Source organism: Thermothelomyces heterothallicus, assembly GCF_042370625.1.
Source record: "Thermothelomyces heterothallicus CBS 202.75 unplaced genomic scaffold P884_scaffold_5, whole genome shotgun sequence".
Taxonomy (NCBI): Eukaryota; Fungi; Ascomycota; class Sordariomycetes; order Sordariales; family Chaetomiaceae; genus Thermothelomyces; species Thermothelomyces heterothallicus.
Genome location: NW_027192566.1, coordinates 542,201 through 560,768, shown reverse-complemented (window position 1 = coordinate 560,768; position 18,568 = coordinate 542,201). Strand labels below are relative to the sequence as shown.

Sequence of the window (18,568 nt, the reverse complement as noted above, 5' to 3'; positions counted from 1 at the left end):
GCGCCATTTCGCCTCGGAGAGCAACGTTGCAGCCTCGGGCTGATCTGTTTCTTTTCTCTTCTTTTTTCCCCGGCCCGATCGTGGATCGTCTATGAGTATCCCTAACTAATCTCCAAATCTTACTGTTGCATGTCAGCGTGGCCCTCGGCTGTACCGGAGACCGCTCTTTGGGGCAACCGCCGACGATATCTGGAGGAAGAACGATTGCCTGCACACACACACACACACACACACACACACACACACACACACACATCAGCCACAAGTATATGTGCGCCATCGGCGGCGTGAGCATCAGCCGTTCCAGGAAGACAGACTTTGTATCCTATAACTAACAAGATTGCTCGCTGCTTGGCGACTGGTCCCCCCCTCCCCCCCTTCTCCCTTTTGGTGCTTGTGTTCCTGGACTGTGGCTGTGGCCACCCATTGCACTGGCCGGTTTACGGGGTCACCGTGGCGTAAGAACGTGATGAGAGGTGGCGATTGACGGCCAGGAAGCAGGAAGCCATCGCGTACATACGCTGCCGGTGTGGCCTTTTTTCGTACCCGTTATCAACTCACCAGCCCATTCTGTACGAAATCAGATGGTGGAGTGAGTGAGTGTACGACAAGTTCTTTCAAGGGCGTCCATCAGTCATAGGACAGGCGGTCGGAGAGAAACCAAACGAACATGCTGGGTATACAACCACAGCTACCAGATCTGGTATTATTCATGAAATTAGTAATATGAGGCGCCGCCAATAACAGCTGCCCTTTCTGTATGCCCCAAACGAGACGAGACAAGATAGGTACGAAACATGATGCGCTTTTTTTTGTCTCCTGGAGATATCCTCCACGTTGAAACATGCCAAACCCAAACTCCTGTAACCGCCGTCAATAACCAGAAGAAGAAAAGCCCCACTGATACATGCCGTCGTAAATATCCTGCGGTATTTGTACAAAATGGAATAGCCAAGTACATACGAGGCCCGGCTGATGCTTGCTTGGAGACCATCGTCCGCTTGAAAGTGGACCCGCCGGGGGGGGGAGGGGGGGGGATAGGGGGAAACGGCTGGACGATTCCCCCTCTCCCCGAATCCCAACCCCGCCCAAATGGTTGAATCATCGTCGCTATTGCGTTTTCTCACGGAACCAGAGCTCTTCCGACCTCGTCGACAAGGTGCGCTGGAGCAACGACGCCGGGACCTGTGCGGGGCTGAAGGCGGCGTCGCTCAGGGGGGAGACGACGCCGGCCGGAAGTTGCGGGGTGTCGACGGGGGTCGCCGTCGCCGACATGGGGCCGGTCGACCAGCGGTGGTGGGGGGCGAGGCGGTCCTCGTCGGTGCCCATGACGGTGTCCCGCCGGCCCTGGTACCACCACTGGCTCTCGAACCCGTTGTCGACCGTCATCATGGCTGCCGAGAGCGCCCCGAGCTCCCTCGCCCTGCCCGTCTCCACGTCGCGGAGCCGATCCGGTGACGAGGAACCCGGGTCCGGTAACGTGGCGGGCCCTGGCGAGAACGTGGACACCATTGTCGGGTTCGTGGCGAACGTCGTCGAGTTCCGATCGGCTGGCGGCGCAACGGCAGGCAGGTCCTCGTAGCCCCGCGCGTCCTCGTCGTTCTTGGGGTCCGTTTCCGGGTCGTACCCGTCCGGCAGAGACCACGCCGACCACGGCTGCCCTCCTTCGCCGAGGCGGAACTGCGACGGCGGGGTGGGCAACGGTTTCCTCCGGATCTCCGTCGTCCGCCGGTTGGCAGGCGGCATGTCCGAATTCCTGGCCGCGAGATCGGGGGCGACGCTGACGTCCCACGGGTTCTCGCCCAACGGTGGCGGGGCTGATCGGCCCCGTTCGTGCGACGAGGGCCGCGCGTCCGCCCTCGTTGGCCGTTCTGGTTCCCGGATGATGGGTACTTGAAGATGATTGCCCGACTGGATTCCCTGGTAGTACTCTTGCATCTGGTGGTGCCTGTTTGGGTTGGCGTTCTGGCGCATCTCGCGAAGCCTCGACTGCCTCTGCTCGAAGTCGTGGATGTCGGCGAGGTAGTTGGTGTTGGGTGCCGGAACCTGGCGGGGGAATGCGGGCGACCTCTCCTTCGAGCCGCGGGACCTGAAGGTGAATTGGCGGCCCTTGTGAGACTGTTGCTTCTTGCCGCCCCATGAGAGCCTGAACTCCAGATGGAGGTATATCTCGGGCCCCCTTCGATCACTCCTTGGAGGTGGGAGCGTCTGGGCTCGAGCAGGACTCTCCATGGCGAACCCTTATGCTCTCCTCTCAGAAGTGCGAAGGAATGTCGTGCCCGCCGAGCCCAGCTGATAATTGCGAATGGGGTGCCGTCTCGGGCCCTCTGGCATATAGGTATATAAAAGCAGACGAGTTGACGATCGGTTCGGCCTGCGTGTGTGTATGGATAAGGGCCGAAGACAAGAACAACCTTGCCAATGCACCAATCATCTGACCGGGGCCGGGTCGCTCTGTTTCGAACCAAGTCGTCGACAACTCTGGCCCGTGGCCGGTTCCTTGGAGCGACGAGCTTGGCTGGGGGGCGGGAAGAGAGGTGGGAGCCGATCTGATGTTAAAGGGTCCCCGGCTCCAACACAGGCAATTAGGGGCGGGCGAGAGAGGTGGGGTGAGTGACAAGAAAGGGAACGAACAAGGGTTGGGTACTGCACTAGGGTGCTGTGGTGCTGCAGGTGGGTGCACTGCCGCCGGGCGGGAATTGCTCTGGTTTGTCGGAAAAGCGGCAGCCTAGAGAAGGTCGGCAGCCTGTGCAATGAGCTAATCTCCCGCCGGGCCGCGAGGTTGGGCACCCGTATGTACAGTACTGTAATCCGTAGTGTACTGTTAATACCACTGTCAATGCCGGGGAGCTCGGTCGCTTTAGTGTACGGGCTCTGGCCTTGACAGAAATGCAACCAACGGCTGGTAGAGCTCGCTGCCCTTACTTGTAGTGTGTGTACAGCAATCCGTACATCCATACGGATTACATACTGATCAGCTACAACCGTTATGTCTTGTGATGGTGATGCTCATGCCAAGCTTCTCACCTTGCAGGTTTGGGGTCGTGGATCTTGGATATCTCTTGTCACTCCAGAATACAAAGGAGAGGTTCGCGGAAGGCAGCGGTGAAGTGTGCTTCGAACTTGGAGGAAGCTTATCCTCGAGGCGGTGCGCTCCTAATAACTAGTTAAAGCGAGAACCAAACCGTCAACCGACTGCCTGAACAGAGGGGACATTAGCAAGCAACGAGAAGGATCCATGCAAGGGCGAGTGTGCATCAAGCCACTAACGTTAAACTTTTTGCAGGCTCCGAGAAACCAAATAAGTGCTGTAACAAAAGTACGGATTACAATGGCCAAAAGGAAAAAAAAAAACACGACTGGGACCAAGAGCTTGCGGGAATGAAAGGCGATTACCGTCGGGCCATCAGCCCAATACAGCAGTTTGAATCCCTGAATCCCTTACCTTGGGACTCTGAAAAGAAAATAATAAACGGAATAAAATAATAAAATAAAAATAAAAATTACCTGACATCGCGAAACCGAACGTACACCGCCGGCATCAAGGGACCGATAACAAATGGATGCGAGTTGTTCTTGCTGCTCTTCAAGAGGCGGAAACCCCACTAGTTAGTCCTGCACCGCGCAGCTCGGAGATTCCCGGCCCCTCTTGTGGTTGGCCAAACGCCTGCTCGCACGTGGCCGATTACTCGGTTCGCTGTGCCGTGTTTAATTACATGGCATTACGGAGTACTTGTTAAGCTGTGCGGGATGACCGGCGGCACTCTGAAACGATTACGATCTAACGTTATATGTAATCCGTATATCGTAATAAGGTGTGTGCTGTGCACCGTGCTAACCTTAGTTATGAGCTTACAAGGAGCCATCTCAACTTGGCCGCAGTGGCTTAGCGCTCACTAGGTCGTGAGAGGAAGCAGCCATCGCCCGTTCGCACTCGGGATCTCCGTTTGGCCGTCCCACAACGGGCGTACAGTTGCCGAGAAATGCTGTACGGATCCGTACTAGTGTAGTAGTTATGTGCGTCAGACCGCTGAATCTTTAGCGTTGGAAGCATCCATTCCTTCCACGGCCGCTTCTATGGTTGACGCCAGGCATCGGATCCTTGAGCGGATCGGTAAGATGAATGTTCTGTGTATGTATGTATGTATGTATCGTACATACATAACTACATATTTCATACCTGGGTACATAGTTACTCCGTACATACAGGTGTGAACCAACCCCGCAAATGCTAGTAAAGGCGCGGGGGCGGGAAGAACCGTGTAGGATATCTACCAAATTTGGGAATCGACTTCGAAATTAATAATGGAAATGTCGATGTCACCGTACAACACACCACATATATATACCTGTTTCTACACTCCGGAATACTCGTTATTATAGCATCATTTGCAGACATGGCTACACGTAGGTACATCCAGTCCAACCAGCAAAAAGGGATCAACTTTTTCAGCAAAGAGACAATATTCCGATTGATCTCGGTAACCCGCCAAATGGCAGCCCGGACTCTCGAGTGGATAGACCCGATTTCGCTTCTCGGAAGACAAAGCACAACCTAGAGAAACCACACTTAGACGCGGAGTCAGACCTGAGAATCGGCGCCCGTCGCCCGCTTCCCGCCCCCGTTTGCTTCCTCCCAAAATTTCTGTCCCTTATCCTTCTTGGTAGCCAACCCCCACAGGTCGAACGGGTCGACCAGCGTCTGCCAAAACGGACGTGCGTCCTGGTAGCCCGGCCCCTGCACCTCGGTGGTCCCGTCCATGGCGAGGTACGTCTTTGTGCTCTTGGGCAGGAAGCGCCTCGGGTGCCGGACGTTGATGAGCACCGAGTTGGCCAGCATGAGCGAGGCCTCGAACACCCAGAAGAACCACTCGTAGCGGAGCATGGGGCTGAAGCGGTCGAGGTCGGCGCGGCTGGGGTTCCAGAAGTCGTGCTGGGAGATGCTCCAGTACTCGACGACGCGGAAGACGGTGCGGACGCTCAGCAGCGCCGTGGACGCGTACAGCGTGTGCAGGGGGGCGAGCAGGTTCCGGTTCCGCAGCCCCGCGCGCGCGCAGCGGCGGTGGAAGGTGGCGGCGAGCAGGACGAAGAGGGCGAGCACGCCCAGCTGCATGGCCAGCGCGGCCTTGAGCAGGGCGCGGCCCATCTCCTGCCTGGAGGCGGCCAGGGACTGGTTCACGCTGTACGCGACCCCGTTGCCGTTGAGGACTTCGATGACGAAGGAGACGAAGGCGAAGGTGGTGAGGACCCGGCCCGGGTGGATTGGTGAGTGATAGGGCGCGTAGTAAAGGATGCGGCCGAGGATGTGGTAGTTGGCTAGCTCCAGGAGAGGCCTACATGACGGGGAAGGGGTCAGCGGGTTCGACCGCCTTTGCACGCACACCCGGTGCAGGTGAGATGGAATATGGACACGTACGGTGATGCGTAGATCAAGCAGGTGCTGACGATGAACTTGTTCAGGTCTCCGTAGTCAAAGGCGCCCACTTCTCGCACAATGAAGCCAACGGTAAAGAGGAGGGCGCAGAAGACGTAGATCCCAGTCATACGCCAGCAACTGTAGCGGCTGGTCACGGTTAGCGCCCCGGCAAGAGGGACAGGTAAAGATAGGTGTCCGCATCTCACTCACGCACAGCTGTAGACGTGGTGTGCTCCGGACACCGCGAAGGCGAGAGCAAAAAACACCGGGGCGCCCTTGTTTGGGGCGTAGAAATAGACGCTGCCCTCCACATACTTTCCCGACTCCATACTGGTCTTGTAAGAGGGAAGGAGAGAGTTCTGATCGCGAGTTCGTCTCGGTCGGGTAGACTCGAGGAGGCAAGACAGACGAGTGCAGCTATGCTAAAGCGCGGCTGGGCAATGCCTTTCGGGAGTTCCATCTTCAGATCAGGTTCTTCGTGGCCGACTTATAACCACACCCTCCCGAGCTTTCTCAACCAAATCAGATCCAGATCCGGTCGTATTTCGCGATCAAGAGCAGCGGGTCCAATCAACCTCCTCGAGCCGCCCTCGAAACAACAGCCCTGTGAGCCGCCTATACACGGCTCGTCCAATCGCATTGCGCCCTTGAATACGACGCAGTGACCATTCGGGCAGTGCACCGATTGCTTCAGTCGTGCGGGGTCTAATTATCTCATACAGTGGCTTAAGAAGCTGTTGATGCGACCCGTGCTGCGTGGCCAGCCATGATGATCACGATGCTTGAATCGGAGAGGGCGCGGACGGGGCCATGGGTGCCAGGCTTGCTATGCTCGTGGTATCCCAATTAGTAGTGTGGGCTCAGTTGGTTCGTCGTCGACTTTCCCGTACCAGGTATCGCCACGTTCCAGCCGGGTTTTTTTTTTTTTTTTTTTTTTAGTTTGTGGTGATCGGGTCCGGGTACATCTCATTGAGACGAGAGCAGCCTTGCAAGTCGGCATTGTCTCGAGGCAGAACTCGGGGAGAGAGTCCTCCCTCGTCGCTTTTGTCCCGTAGCTCGGCTTCCCGCAGCCGCATCCGCGGGGCGTTGAGTGCCCGGCTTACCCCTCCACGAACTGGCTGCCCAACACTCTGTTAGTGTGGCTGACCATTTCATTTGCCATAGGGCAACAAAGCCCATACGAGAGCTCCATATATGTGTCGCCCTGACATGATGTTCCTACCGAAGTGCATCCTGCTGGCAGTTCACACAAAGTTAAGATCACAGATCTAATTAACCAACTACAGGTATGGACCCGCTGTTTTTCCTCACCCGCAACTCGTGGGTGAGTGGGTTCCTCTCACTGCAAACCCCCTGCCAACAACCAATGGCACATCGCATTTTCTCGGATCCTGGGCCTCAAATTTACCGGAGTAGACTCGGAACACATTCAACAACCAACCCAATCGCACAACCCTTCAAGAGACAGTACGCCCAACTTGCGCTGCTCAGTTTCACAATCGTCCGCCGGAAAGCAAGCTTATCAGAATGGCGCCGCCGCAAAAGTCGGACAAAGAAGTCGCTGCCGAGTTCACGTCATACTACCTGCAGCGGGCAACGACAGAGTTTGCCGAAGACCTCGACAAGGTGCGCGCCGCTGACGACTTCAAGAACGACGCGCTCCAGATTCTCGTGAGCGCCCTGAAGCAGGGGACAGCACTATTTTCTCCCGAGGAACAGAGGAGGATAGTCACGGCCGCGGCTCCCCCCGAGAGCACACGCTGAAGTAAAAGTTGCGAGTCGGTGCGAACCTCAACCACCCGGTGTCTCGACCCGAACGCTTTGATGGATGGTCCCCTTTTCATCTGCGCGCAAAGGACGCCATTGAAACTTCCGCAGGCCCAATACAGTCCCAATTCCTTCGTTCATCTTTGGAATTTTTGGGGGGGGGGGGCTTTCATGCCCTGCAGGTCACCTCGACAACCAAACATCTGAACTGCGGAACCAAGAAATACCAAGCAGAGAAGTTCCGCCGCGCCCTCCAACTGCTTGATCTCTCGACGCTTGTTTACCGTCCTTGCACCGCCACGCCGACGCTCGCCCACCTCGCCCTTCCTCCGCCACGCATCCACCCTCCCTCAGTTTACCAGTCTCCATATACTACGGACTGCGGCGGTGTCAAGTCAACCCGGCACCGCCGCATCCCCGGGACCGTTAATATCACTTTGTGAGTTACGGATCCAGCCGCAGCTGCCCGAAATCGCGTAATCAGACAACTTGGCCGAGTGGTTAAGGCGACAGACTTGAATCCTCCACATTCATGGTATCTGTTGGGTTCGCCCTCACAAGTTCGAATCTTGTAGTTGTCGATTTGTTTTTGGCCGTCTTCCCACTGTGATCGATGTCTTTCCATGTATTTTTTTTTTTTTTTTTTTTTTCGGTAGGCTTTGATACCAAGCGCCCTCTCAACGCTACGATTCGCAATAATAGCTGACATACCGCTTGATGTTCTGATCTATCGGTTTCTGATCCATGCCTCCTAACGAAGACTTTCGGTAACAAAAAATCTTTGTGCATCTGACACGACGGAGCTTCTCCTTTAGCAGCAACGGCGGTGTTGAGCCTTACGAGTTTTGGTGTTCTCGTGGTGTCTGTCCGAGGCCTATAGGTCCTTTGGAACCTATGCTGCAGATAGTGCAAGTCCAGGCCGCCAAGGGTGATTGCACCCTCCGGCTCATCGACCGTCCGACTCATTTGTCCAAGCTCAGAGGTAGAGGTAGCATGGTCGTCTTCCCCGTGACTCCGTTGCATGTCCTCCACCACGACGGGCGCGCTAATAGGATAAGGAGGCTTCGTTCCTAGGACATTCGTATAGCGCAACTCTCTACTAGAGTGATTTGCCAAAAACGGCTCGTCACATAAATGTGTCTGTACTTAGCGCCTAAGAACGTCCCTGTTCTAGCGGACCTGACGGGCATATGGTTGACTTGAGGTGACGTATTAACGGACCCGACGCATCAAATGTACGGTCACAAATACGGCCGTAGAAGTCATCTCCCGCCGCTTTGAGGGCGTGCCCAAACCCCTCGGGATGTCCGTCCAGGTGGAGCCGGTTATCGAAGGTATGATGATCGCAAGTGACATAGTAAAGCCGTGCTACATTGGGCGACCTTGGCCGTATAGACGGGCCCCTCGAGGTGTTTCGCGAGGTTATGGGGTCTGCGGAAATTGCGATTGCATTCGTCGCAGCGGAGGGTCTTGCCGGCCTTGTCGAGATATGCTAGCAGGTGAGACGAGATGTGCCGCAAGATCGGGTGTTTTCACGGCGAGACTACAGGCAACGCAATACGGACTATGCGTGGCAGCGGCCTATTTGGCATAGGCCGATGTTCCGAGATGTCTGATCAGATACGATTTCCCGTCGAAGATACGGCTGTAGATAGGGCAACAAAAGGTTGGCCTTCCCTCGCGAGGCCTTGACCGTATGCTTAGGCTTACCAAAATGCTCTACCAATGGTGTAGACAGGGTAAAGGACTGGTCATAGATGATATACGAGAAGCGCTTCCTCCCAGAAAGTATAGTGGCATGCCTGGCGGTACTAACATGTTTCTTGTTTCTTCAACGCCGACCCCTGCATGAATGCATGGTTGCAAACCCGACAGTAAAACTTCTTCTCCTTGACGGCCTCTCGAAGCGTACGGATCGTAGATCTCTTCTTTGCCGCTTGGAACCTGGGGCAATCTATGTACCCCTTGCGAGGGGACGCAAGGAAGCCTTCCAACGCAACAGATTCTCCGTCTTGCGCTTCAGGCGATACGCCTCCTATGTAACTTCTTTCTGACCTTGAGTGCGCGGGCGCTAGCTTTCAACTATTAAGACGTGATGGTCACGTCCGCCCCTCTGCCCTCCATGAGCGGGTTATGACTACACGAACTATCCCATGGCAACGAGTCACGGTGCCACGGGCATATATGAGCTATGCCGAAGTACTTGTCTGTCTTGTACCGTAGACACCGGAAGCGGTCCCTTGTATAATACCCAGTGACCTTTTTTTTTTCTTCTCGTAGGTGTTAGCTCATCACTCGTGTCATTCGACGCCGATAAACAAGTGGCACGCCTACAGGCTGTGAGAGACCCTTGATATAACAAGCCCAACAACAGTTTACAACTGGGCGCGTCACCAATGGCAACCACTTTGCTTCATCGTGACACCGAATCAATCACATCAGTCGCTCTCAGTCGTCGTCCTCCTCATCCTCATCCTCATCCTCATTATCCTCTTCCTCACTGCTCTCTTCCTCATCGGCATTCTCCAACCACTCCACCAATACCCGGCACTTGTCCCGCAGTGCGCCCATGCCCCCGCCCTCACTGGCTCTCTTGTCCGCCCACCATGCCAAGATGCCATCTTCCTCCAGTACATCCAGGCTGTAAAGCTGCTGCAATAACGCAGCCAGTAGCGCACCCGCTCGGCCAGCCTCCACTTCCTTGGCCCCAACCAATGCCTTCTGAAGCGCGAGCGCAAACTCGGCCTGCTGCGCGACCCCTTCCCCGCCAACGCCGACCTCCCGCACAAACTTGACGGCGCCCTTCTTGGCGGTGAGGGCCTCGCCCGCAGCCTTGGTGGGCTCGAGGCCGCCGTGTTCGGGGGTGAGCAACTCGGCGGCGCGGCGAACAAACGCCACCGCGATGGCGCGGCGCATGGCGCTGTCGGAGGCGTTGTTGGCAAGGCGCAGGCCCATGAACTCGAGCTTGGCGCTGTCGAAATCGTCGTTGTCTTCGGCGCGGAGTGCGTCGACGAGCCCATTGACTGCGTCGTTGTGGAAACCACCGTCTGGCTTGGCGGCGTCGTCGGAGGCGAAGGACGACAGCCGGTCTCTTGCGCGCTCCGAGTCACCTCCTTGGAGTGACTCGGCGAGTGACGCGTCATCGTCTGAGGCATATTCGTCTTCCGAGGCCAGCGTGGATATAGAGGAGGTGGAGATGTTGAGGCCTTGGAGGGAGTAGATGAGCGAGCTCTGGAGAATCGCCGGGTCGCGGTTCTTGTCGTCCTCGTCGTCCGAGTCCTCTTCGCCAGAGACAACTTGGTATAGAGCCCCCTTCCCACCCTTGCCGACTAGAGAAACATCGGTCTCGGCGGGCTGTCCATCGGCTGTTAACACAGAGATTCGTGCTGGTGGATCCGAGGGTAGCTGAACGCCGTTGTCGACGTGTACGTTGTAGGAGACGAGTGAGCCTTCGGGGATGTGGCAGTCCGCTCCAATAACGACTGAGCCTGCTAGCACTGAGTGGACCACAGAGGCCCCGTCGCCTATTACGGCATCGTCCCAGATATAGCTATTCTCGATCCTCACGTTCCTACCGATCTTGGCCCTTCTCCCGATGACGCTCCCGCGGATGACGGTACCAGCTCCAATAGCTGTTCCCCGCCCAACGGCGGACTGGATTACTTTGGCTCCCCTCTCAGCCACAACGTTATCCTCCACGTAGCTACCGCCTTTAACTCTTTTGTAAGTCTGGCCGTGGAGAAGATTGCTGTCGGGCACGAAGGGGAGCGTCCACCTCTCGAGAACGTCCTGGCTGATGCAGTCGTACATCTGGAGGTTGGTCGCCCGCGCCGCGTATCCGTTCTCGAGAATCTCGGCGTACAACATCTTTCCGTTAAGTTCCCAGTCCTTCAGCACGCCATGCAAGAAGTTTTTCCTCGGCAGTTCGTAGTCGAAGCTCTCTGACCAAAGCGCCAGTACGTCTGGGGTGCAAATATCGATGCCACAATCAACAAGATCGGTCCGGATCTCGAATTCGCCGTAGGAGAACACTGAAGGGTCCAGATTGACGTAATGCTCGCTCTGGAGCGGATGTGTTTCCTCGTACTGCAGGCATCGTCCTGTTGTCGAGTCAACAACGAAGACGGGCGTGATTCCTCTCGCGCTCGCCGCACGGTGAGGCTGCTCCCCGACAGACCGCAAAACCACGGTCATGCAGGCGTCGCGGTTTGCCTCCCTCCTCGCCCGGTGCTTTGCCAGGGCAGTATCCAGCTGAATGTTCGACACGACGTCGCCATGGACGAGGATAAAATCGCCGCCGATTATGCCCCGCTTGTCCAAGTCGCGGAGGAAGTCGCCGATCGAATTCGCATCCGACACGCGGATGAACTCGAGGGAAGAAAAGGGGGACGTGGTGCTGCTGGGGGTCCAGCGCCGGGAGTCTTGAATGTAGCGCTCGATGTCTTGAGAATGGGCGCCACAGTAAATGAATACTTCTTGGACGCCATTGGAGGCGAGGAATTCGAGGGTGTACTCAATCACCGGAACATTAACCAGGGGAAGGAGGCACTGAGGCGGGAGTCAGCACCGTTGCACAACCGAGGAGAGTTGGGGAGGAAATGGGCTAGAAATGGGCTAGCGATGGCCATACCCTCGGAGTTTCCAGTGTGAATGGCCTGAACCTATCCTGAAAAGAGTCGGCCAGGATGACAGCCTGGAGCACATCTTCCCTCTTCTCGTCGGCGCCAGCCTTGGCCGGCTTCTTCGCCTTGCCCGTACCTGCCCCACCTTTGCTGCCTTGTTGTTTCGACATTGAATGCTTCTTGGGGCCGATTTACGGCTACAAGGCGTTAATTGCGGATTGGCGTCTGGTTCGAGACAGTTGCGGGGTGTCAGCTTGCCGAGAGGGTGAGAATGGTCAAATCATAACAACCAAACCGGCAAGTCGCACTATGAGTCAAAGGTTATTGACTACGGAGTAAAGCCAGTACGACCTGGATTTCCTCAAAAGTTGAAGTGGGGTGCGGGGTCTTCATGGTTGTGGCTGCTGCAAGGCTGTAAGAACGAGGTGCAGAGGGCAAACTTGAGCCGTAACATACGTATTCTCGTACGGATTACATTGTGACTTAGCGGGAAAGTAACATCTTTTTCGCGCAAGAAGCCGACGACCTCCCGAACCGCAGCAACCTGCCCAGCCAAACCCTCGTCACAGGGCCCACAAGTGCATGGGAGACCAGGAGACAAAGACCAACTACCCGTACTAGCGAAACCCGCCAATCAAGGCCTCAGAATGTGGGCAACATCATGCAGCATGCCGTTCTGGACGAGCCGAAACCCAAAAAGCCCGAGATTGCGGCACCAAAAGGCTGGCCCAGAACATTCCCGACATGAAGATTATGCAAAATCAATCGCTGAGGACGAGCCATTCTATAACCTTCCCGCCGATATGCACACTGGATGGATCAAGTCGAAACCGGAGAGATGGGGATCGAAAACAGTTTGCTGCGACAGAGAAATTTCCAAAAGACTGGTGTAGTTTTTACAGAGCAGTAGTCTCACTGACCACTTCCAGCTGCAGAAAGAGCAGGCATCCACGTGCCAATCGACAGATGTAACAGTACGGTACATCCGAACATATCACAGCACCTAATTCGTTCACCGGTTCAGCGCTGGACAGGCCATTTGGAACGGACGATGAAGGGCACCGGAGATTGCTCCTCTAATTATGTGGTCTGCGACCGGGATTCTCCTTCTTAACACACCGGAGCTCCGACAGCAATTCTGTAATCGTTGTGAAACCTCCTCGCCGTCCTGTGTGTCGGGTTCCAGCATTATCGACAGAGCACCCGGGACACGGGCCACTGAACAACGGACTGTACGGATTACCATAGCGTGACAACCAAGCGTGTTTTGCGTCGTTTCACGTGGGCTTCGGTCTGTCACGGCCCACAAGCCAAGATAACTTACAGTCTGCAGAGAGGAGTTGATTTTGCGGTGAATTTACATGACTGTATGTATGACATGCAGTTTTCGTACATACACGTGGAAATCAGCTGACGAAGTACGGAGTAGTGTAATTCGTTACACTAGGCTACTGCAGCGATGCGACGGCCCAGCCCGGTCCAGCCCCGGCGCCCAGCAGCCCAGAACGCGCGCCAGACCCTGACGGGAAAAGGAAATGAGAAAATCCTGCGTGCATTCCGACCGAGCTTACGTACCTACTTACTGCGTAGTGTAGCATACGCCTATCTCCGTGCGCACATATGCACAGCACGCTAGCCGGCACGGCAGGATCCATCCAACATGCCATGCCCTCTGGCGCTCCGAAGCAAGCATCTCGAACCTGGGCGGCCTAGACCGGTGGGTGCTGGACACCCCGCGGGCGAACGGGATGCTTTCCTTTGCATTGCCCAACTAAGTGTAGTGTATAGATAACCGCGAGCGCGCGCACACACACACATATATATATATATTCATACCCCGTCCTTCTCCGGGGACTCCTTCCCCGTGGGACCGAGAAACGACCGCCCCCCCTCGCCTTCCCCCCCTTCCAAACCCCAAAACCCGCGCGGCCCTAATCGGTCGCCGAACATGGCGACTCGAGCGCGGACCCTATGATTACACGAGGGCGGAAGGGAGCCGTCGGTACAGAAACCCCTGGCTCACAGCTACTTCGCATTATCTCTCCATCCCGCTCATCTAGACCCCTCTTCACGGCGCAACGTGATCGCTCCTGACCACAGCGTCAGGAACTTCATGCTCATCATCATCATCAGGCGGTGAGTACCGTGCCTACATAACTACTCCGTACATGTGTGCACGTATCCGTCTTGTACATGCATACGTGCCTCCGTACCTACCTACCTACCTAGGTACGGAGTACAATACATACATACCTGTTTAACACCTAGATATTAATAACCTACGCTGTACGCCTAGCAGACCTATCTAGGGTACTCGGGAGTTAACCTACCTCTCTGTCTTCGCCGCCCTGTTACCGCCACAACAACACCCAGCCTTTCGTTCCTCTTGTCGAGGCGAGGTCGGTGCCTCTTTTAACACTTGAGACTCCCCGCATTTTGGGGGGGGGGGGGGGGGCGTCTTGAAACAATCTCTCGAGCCTTTCCCGCTAGCCGCAACCCCCTACTACCTCCAAGGAGGACGCAAAGGCTCCCGCCTGTTTCATCCACAAAACGCCGCTGCCCCTGCTTTTAATTTCAGTTCTTCTGGCGTTTTTCACGCCTTCGCCCCTGGCTGACCAGGGCTCTGGGTGTTCGGCTCGAGAGCGGATGGTGGAAATGAAAATGGGGTGCAATGGCGATGAAGCACATCCATTTCGGAATATAAACTCCGCCTCTACATCCGGACGTGAACTCTTCAGGCTTCGATCGCCGACTGGATCTTCACGGCCCCTCCGACAACGCCATGGGAAGACGAAATCCCCTTTAATTCGTTTGAGCTGGCAAGCGGCGGTCGCCCCCGTTGTCTCTCGACGCACGGCCATGCACCACGGCATCCGCGCACTTTGATGATGGCAATATCCCGTCGGCCATCATTATCACCGAGACTACCTGGTCGGAGAGCCAACGCTGGCTGGGTTGATAAGACTAACAAGCCTATCCAATTATAGTTTCATAGTCCTCGGCCTCGATACTATGTCCGCATAGATACAGTCCAGCTCTGTGCGGCGCGATAGATTCTTCAAGTCCGACCAGATCCCGACCGATAACCCAACCCTCCCGATGCGAAACCCAACGCCAATACGACTCGTAACAGCAGCTGTCCAGATCCCAGCCCCGTAGCCATCCGATTCTCTCACCATGCGACTTTCTCGAACAATCGCCTTCGATTGAAGTCGACAAAACCTTTAAATCATCATCCTACGAATCTTCCCAAAGAGCCGCGGACAGCCGACAAGAGCGCTGTTTATTGCACATAGCCCCCCCCGCCCTGCCCTGCTACAGGCCCGTACAATCGCTGCCTCTTCTCCGGCCGATCCCCCCCACCTCCTCCGCCGCCTCCACCGCCGACCTGCAGCCCTGCCATATGCGCACTCTCGGCCATCCCCCTCATTGCTTGCGCCTGCGCCTGCGCCTGTGCCTGAGCCTGAGCCTGAGCCTGAGCCTGAGCCTGAGCCTGTGCCTGTGCCTGTGCCTGTGCCTGTGCCTGTGCCTGAGCCTGAGCCTGCGCTTGTGCTTGTGCTTGTGCATGAGCCTGCGCTTGTGCTTGTGCTTGTGCATGAGCCTGCGCTTGTGCTTGAGCGACTTGCGCTCCTGCTACTTGCTGTGCCGTCATATACCCCGCGTACCCGCCTTGCTGAGGCTGGGCCTGGGGCTGGTGATGGGGGTGGTGCGGGGTTTGTGACGGCGGCCTCTGCGCGCCCCCGGGGGTAAGCACCATACCGCCGCCAGGCCCAGCCATGTACCCGCCGCCAGGCCCGCCGCCGTCGAGGTTGGGGGATGTCTGGTGCATTTGACCACCGGGAGAGTGCCACGAGGAGGCGGTGGACGGTGACTGGATAGGCGTGTGCTCGAACTTGACCTGGGCCATACCCGCCATGGTTGCGGGTCCATAGCCTGCTTGATTAGCCGGAGCGGGCGCGCCGGCTACCGTTTGGCTCAGGTCATCGGCCAGGCCGGCGGCTTGCGGGTCTTTGAGCATGCGGACGAGGTGTTTGCGGAGGATGCGGGCCATGCCGTCCCGAGTGAAGGGTTTGGCGAGCACGTCGTTCATTCCTGGTCAAGGGTTAGAGGGGTCTGAAAACAGGACTCGGTGGCTGACATAGCGGTAGGTCGAACTCACCAAATTGGAAGTAGGTTTGGATGTCTTCCTGCCGGATGTTCGACGTCATCGCCACGATGGGAACCTGTGGCGCGACGATACGGATCATAGCCGTGGCCGATACGCCGTCCAGGTTGGGCATTATGATGTCCATGAATATGAGATCGAACCGCTCGGCGTCCCGGTTGACTTTTTCCACAGCTTCAAGACCGTCGCGCTACAAAGCCAGCGTTAGCAATCATTCCTGCGACCCGACCCCGCCGATTGATTCACTTACCGCAGTGTCGACGCTACAGTCCACGTTGGTGAGGAATTTGGAACCAATTCTCGCGCATGTCTTGTCGTCCTCGACGAGAAGAATGTGCGGCTTCTTTCCACGCCACATGGACCCGAGCTGTTCCTTAAGCGGCGGAGTGGCTTGTGACGGCGCTTCCGCAGGGACATTGGGGTTGCTCAACGGCCGACTGTACGGGATGTTGTGGATGTGGTCAGCATGGAAGGGGTCGATACCTGTTGTCTGGCCCACAGGGTACACCATGTGGCGGTGATCATTGAGGGGGTCATGGACAAGTGGCATCGTAGTAGACCCGGGATGCGCGAACATGACGGATGATCCAGCAGAATCCGCCGGGGATCCGTTCTGGTTGTATGCCATGGACAGCCTCTCCAGTTCCCTGTCGGCCTGGACATCCGGAGATACGCCGTTGAGGATTTCCCTAGCCCGCCGCAGCTCCGGTGCGGGCTCGTCCGACCCATCCGGCAGGAAACCCATCGCCCCGGCATGGTGGTTCTGGCCTGCCTGACCGGCGTGGCTGCTAGACTGCGCCGAGTGGCGGCTGTTGCGCCGCCGGTCTTCCATGTTGTTCAGATGGGTGATCAGCTCGTTGGACGCTTGACTCTGGGCCCTAACCATCTTTTGCAAGCTCAGGACCTCGCTGACCAGCAGCCTATTTGTTTTTTCGAGTTCGTAGTACTGTTCCTGTAGAGCCTGAATCTGATGTTGGGTTGCCGTGAGCGATTCGCTCAGGACGATGATCTGCTGCGATGCCGGGAAAGCATCCTCGGCCGGCGGGGCCTTTCTTGGGGCCGGAGCTTTCCTTCGGATGTTATCCAAATTATCTTTCCTGTCCGCCCTGAACTCGGGATGCCGGAACTCCCATGCCTGCCAATCCGGAGGTCAGCGTTCCCAGATTTCCATCCCGAAAACCCGTGTGACAACCTACATCTCGCCCGTATGGCGACTCGCCATTTTCTTCGTTGTGCCTGACTTTGTGGAAGTCGTACTTGTTCAATTGGCGGACAAAACTCGCAAAGTTGCTGTGCTTGAAGTGCTTGGGAAGAATCGTCTTTGTGAACTTCTCGTTCTGCCAGCGGGAGAAAGGGTCAGCATTTTACCCTCCCTGGGCTCCTGGCCGGCAATCGTACGTACCTCCAGGACCACGAAACTGTCCCCTTCGGCGCTCCACCGTACTACCGAGTTGTATGATGGATCCTCGAGCATCCTGCAATATGATCAATCAGTCTGTGTCTGGGCGACGGGGCAGTCGGGCACGGTGCATGGGGTTCATCGTACTTATAAAGTTTGCGCACCTGGGAACAACGACATGTTAGCTGCGTTCAGCCACAGAGGCAGTATGTCGATGAGCGACGTTGGGGTGGTGTGCTCACAAAGTCGCTGGAGCTGTTTCCAGCCGGCGCGGAGCCCGCGTCGCTGTCGGCGGGCGGCATGATCGCAGCCGGGAGACGGTATTAGTGTAGACGTGGACCACAGGACTTTGGTTGCCAGAACCTGTCAACCGTAGGGCATGTGTTGCGATGCGCTCAATGCAGTCGGAATCGGACACTGATAGCAAAGGCCGATAAGCCCCGAGACCGAGGAGAGAAAGGTCTAGATCAGGTGGGAAGCGATCCAAATCCCAACAGGGTGTGCACAGTTTGAAGATTGCCCCCTTCCAGGTTCTCATCCCCACAAGGGAGGAATGTGACGGCTTCTTTGGCCCGAGCTGTGCGCGCTGGTTCCCACTTTTCTGTCAAAATCGCGTATCATAGGCTCCGCTGGGCGTCTTTTCTCAGTCAACGGCGCTCCCCGCGATGCAATGCTCCCGGTACGGAAATTTTGTGCGACGAGTTAAGAAGACGAAGCTCTTTTTCTGCTACAAGTAATGCGTAGATATCTGTTTGCCGATAACTTTTGCTGACATGAACCGAGTCTACGGAGAACGCTTTGCACAATCGGGGTGGGGACGGGCTGAGATGCCTGCAACAGTGTAGTACTGATGGTGTTCAGTAACTAATGGATGTTTTTAACTTGGGTCACGGAGGTCGAGGTGAATGCCGTCAACGACAGATTGACTCAGAACGCCACCCGAATTCCTGGTGGAGGGGAAGATTGGGAAGATTTGGTAAAGAAATCCGGCTTGTGAGTCGAGCAGCAGAGACACACCGCAGTCGGCAAGTCGGTGTTGGGCGCTGAAGTGTGTACTTGTAAGAGCGGGGGGCGTGCAGGAACCGCTGGTTGGCAAGCAAATCTGGAACTGGCGACGATCCCAGAGCTAGTCGCCGGGCCGCTGATTTGTAGTTTTGGTTAGTAGTTCTGACTAGTGGACATCTCCCAAAACCGATGTC

At 56.3% G+C, this 18,568-nt stretch overlaps 6 protein-coding genes and 1 non-coding gene across 7 annotated transcripts; 2 read left to right on the top strand and 5 right to left on the bottom strand.

Annotated features, from left to right (window-relative positions):
- Nucleotides 1-1,110: 1,110 nt before the first annotated feature.
- P884DRAFT_195195 (uncharacterized protein) lies at nt 1,111-2,232 on the bottom strand (the record flags this gene model as incomplete). The annotated part of the gene is made up of 2 exons (XM_069437889.1): nt 1,111-1,423; nt 1,460-2,232. The coding sequence occupies 2 exons, from the start codon at nt 2,230-2,232 to the stop codon at nt 1,111-1,113; spliced, it is 1,086 nt and encodes a 361-aa protein (XP_069299661.1).
- A 2,099-nt stretch (nt 2,233-4,331) lies between these two features.
- P884DRAFT_283402 (uncharacterized protein) lies at nt 4,332-5,982 on the bottom strand. Its single transcript, XM_069443658.1, has 3 exons — nt 5,627-5,982; nt 5,384-5,563; nt 4,332-5,333 (listed from the first exon to the last, which is right to left on the bottom strand). The coding sequence occupies exons 1-3, from the start codon at nt 5,743-5,745 to the stop codon at nt 4,583-4,585; spliced, it is 1,050 nt and encodes a 349-aa protein (XP_069299660.1). The 5' UTR covers nt 5,746-5,982; the 3' UTR covers nt 4,332-4,582.
- Nucleotides 5,983-6,943: 961 nt separating this feature from the next.
- On the top strand, nt 6,944-7,180 carry P884DRAFT_194901 (ribosome-assembly protein 3-domain-containing protein; the record flags this gene model as incomplete). Its single annotated transcript, XM_069437870.1, has 1 exon — nt 6,944-7,180. The coding sequence occupies one exon, from the start codon at nt 6,944-6,946 to the stop codon at nt 7,178-7,180; it is 237 nt and encodes a 78-aa protein (XP_069299659.1).
- A 486-nt stretch (nt 7,181-7,666) lies between these two features.
- Nucleotides 7,667-7,764, top strand: P884DRAFT_t52. Its single transcript has one exon. It is a non-coding gene; the product is annotated as a tRNA-Ser (tRNA).
- Nucleotides 7,765-9,631: 1,867 nt separating this feature from the next.
- On the bottom strand, nt 9,632-11,975 carry P884DRAFT_275817 (nucleotide-diphospho-sugar transferase; the record flags this gene model as incomplete). Its single annotated transcript, XM_069442882.1, has 2 exons — nt 9,632-11,731; nt 11,814-11,975. The coding sequence occupies 2 exons, from the start codon at nt 11,973-11,975 to the stop codon at nt 9,632-9,634; spliced, it is 2,262 nt and encodes a 753-aa protein (XP_069299658.1).
- Nucleotides 11,976-15,088: 3,113 nt separating this feature from the next.
- Nucleotides 15,089-15,895, bottom strand: P884DRAFT_194368 (uncharacterized protein; the record flags this gene model as incomplete). Its single annotated transcript, XM_069437826.1, has 1 exon — nt 15,089-15,895. The coding sequence occupies one exon, from the start codon at nt 15,893-15,895 to the stop codon at nt 15,089-15,091; it is 807 nt and encodes a 268-aa protein (XP_069299657.1).
- Nucleotides 15,896-15,908: 13 nt separating this feature from the next.
- On the bottom strand, nt 15,909-17,671 carry P884DRAFT_194753 (HSF-type DNA-binding-domain-containing protein; the record flags this gene model as incomplete). Its single annotated transcript, XM_069437855.1, has 6 exons — nt 15,909-16,160; nt 16,221-17,105; nt 17,167-17,307; nt 17,373-17,445; nt 17,517-17,533; nt 17,612-17,671. 6 exons carry the CDS (start codon nt 17,669-17,671, stop codon nt 15,909-15,911), a joined length of 1,428 nt encoding a protein of 475 aa, XP_069299656.1.
- Nucleotides 17,672-18,568: the final 897 nt, after the last annotated feature.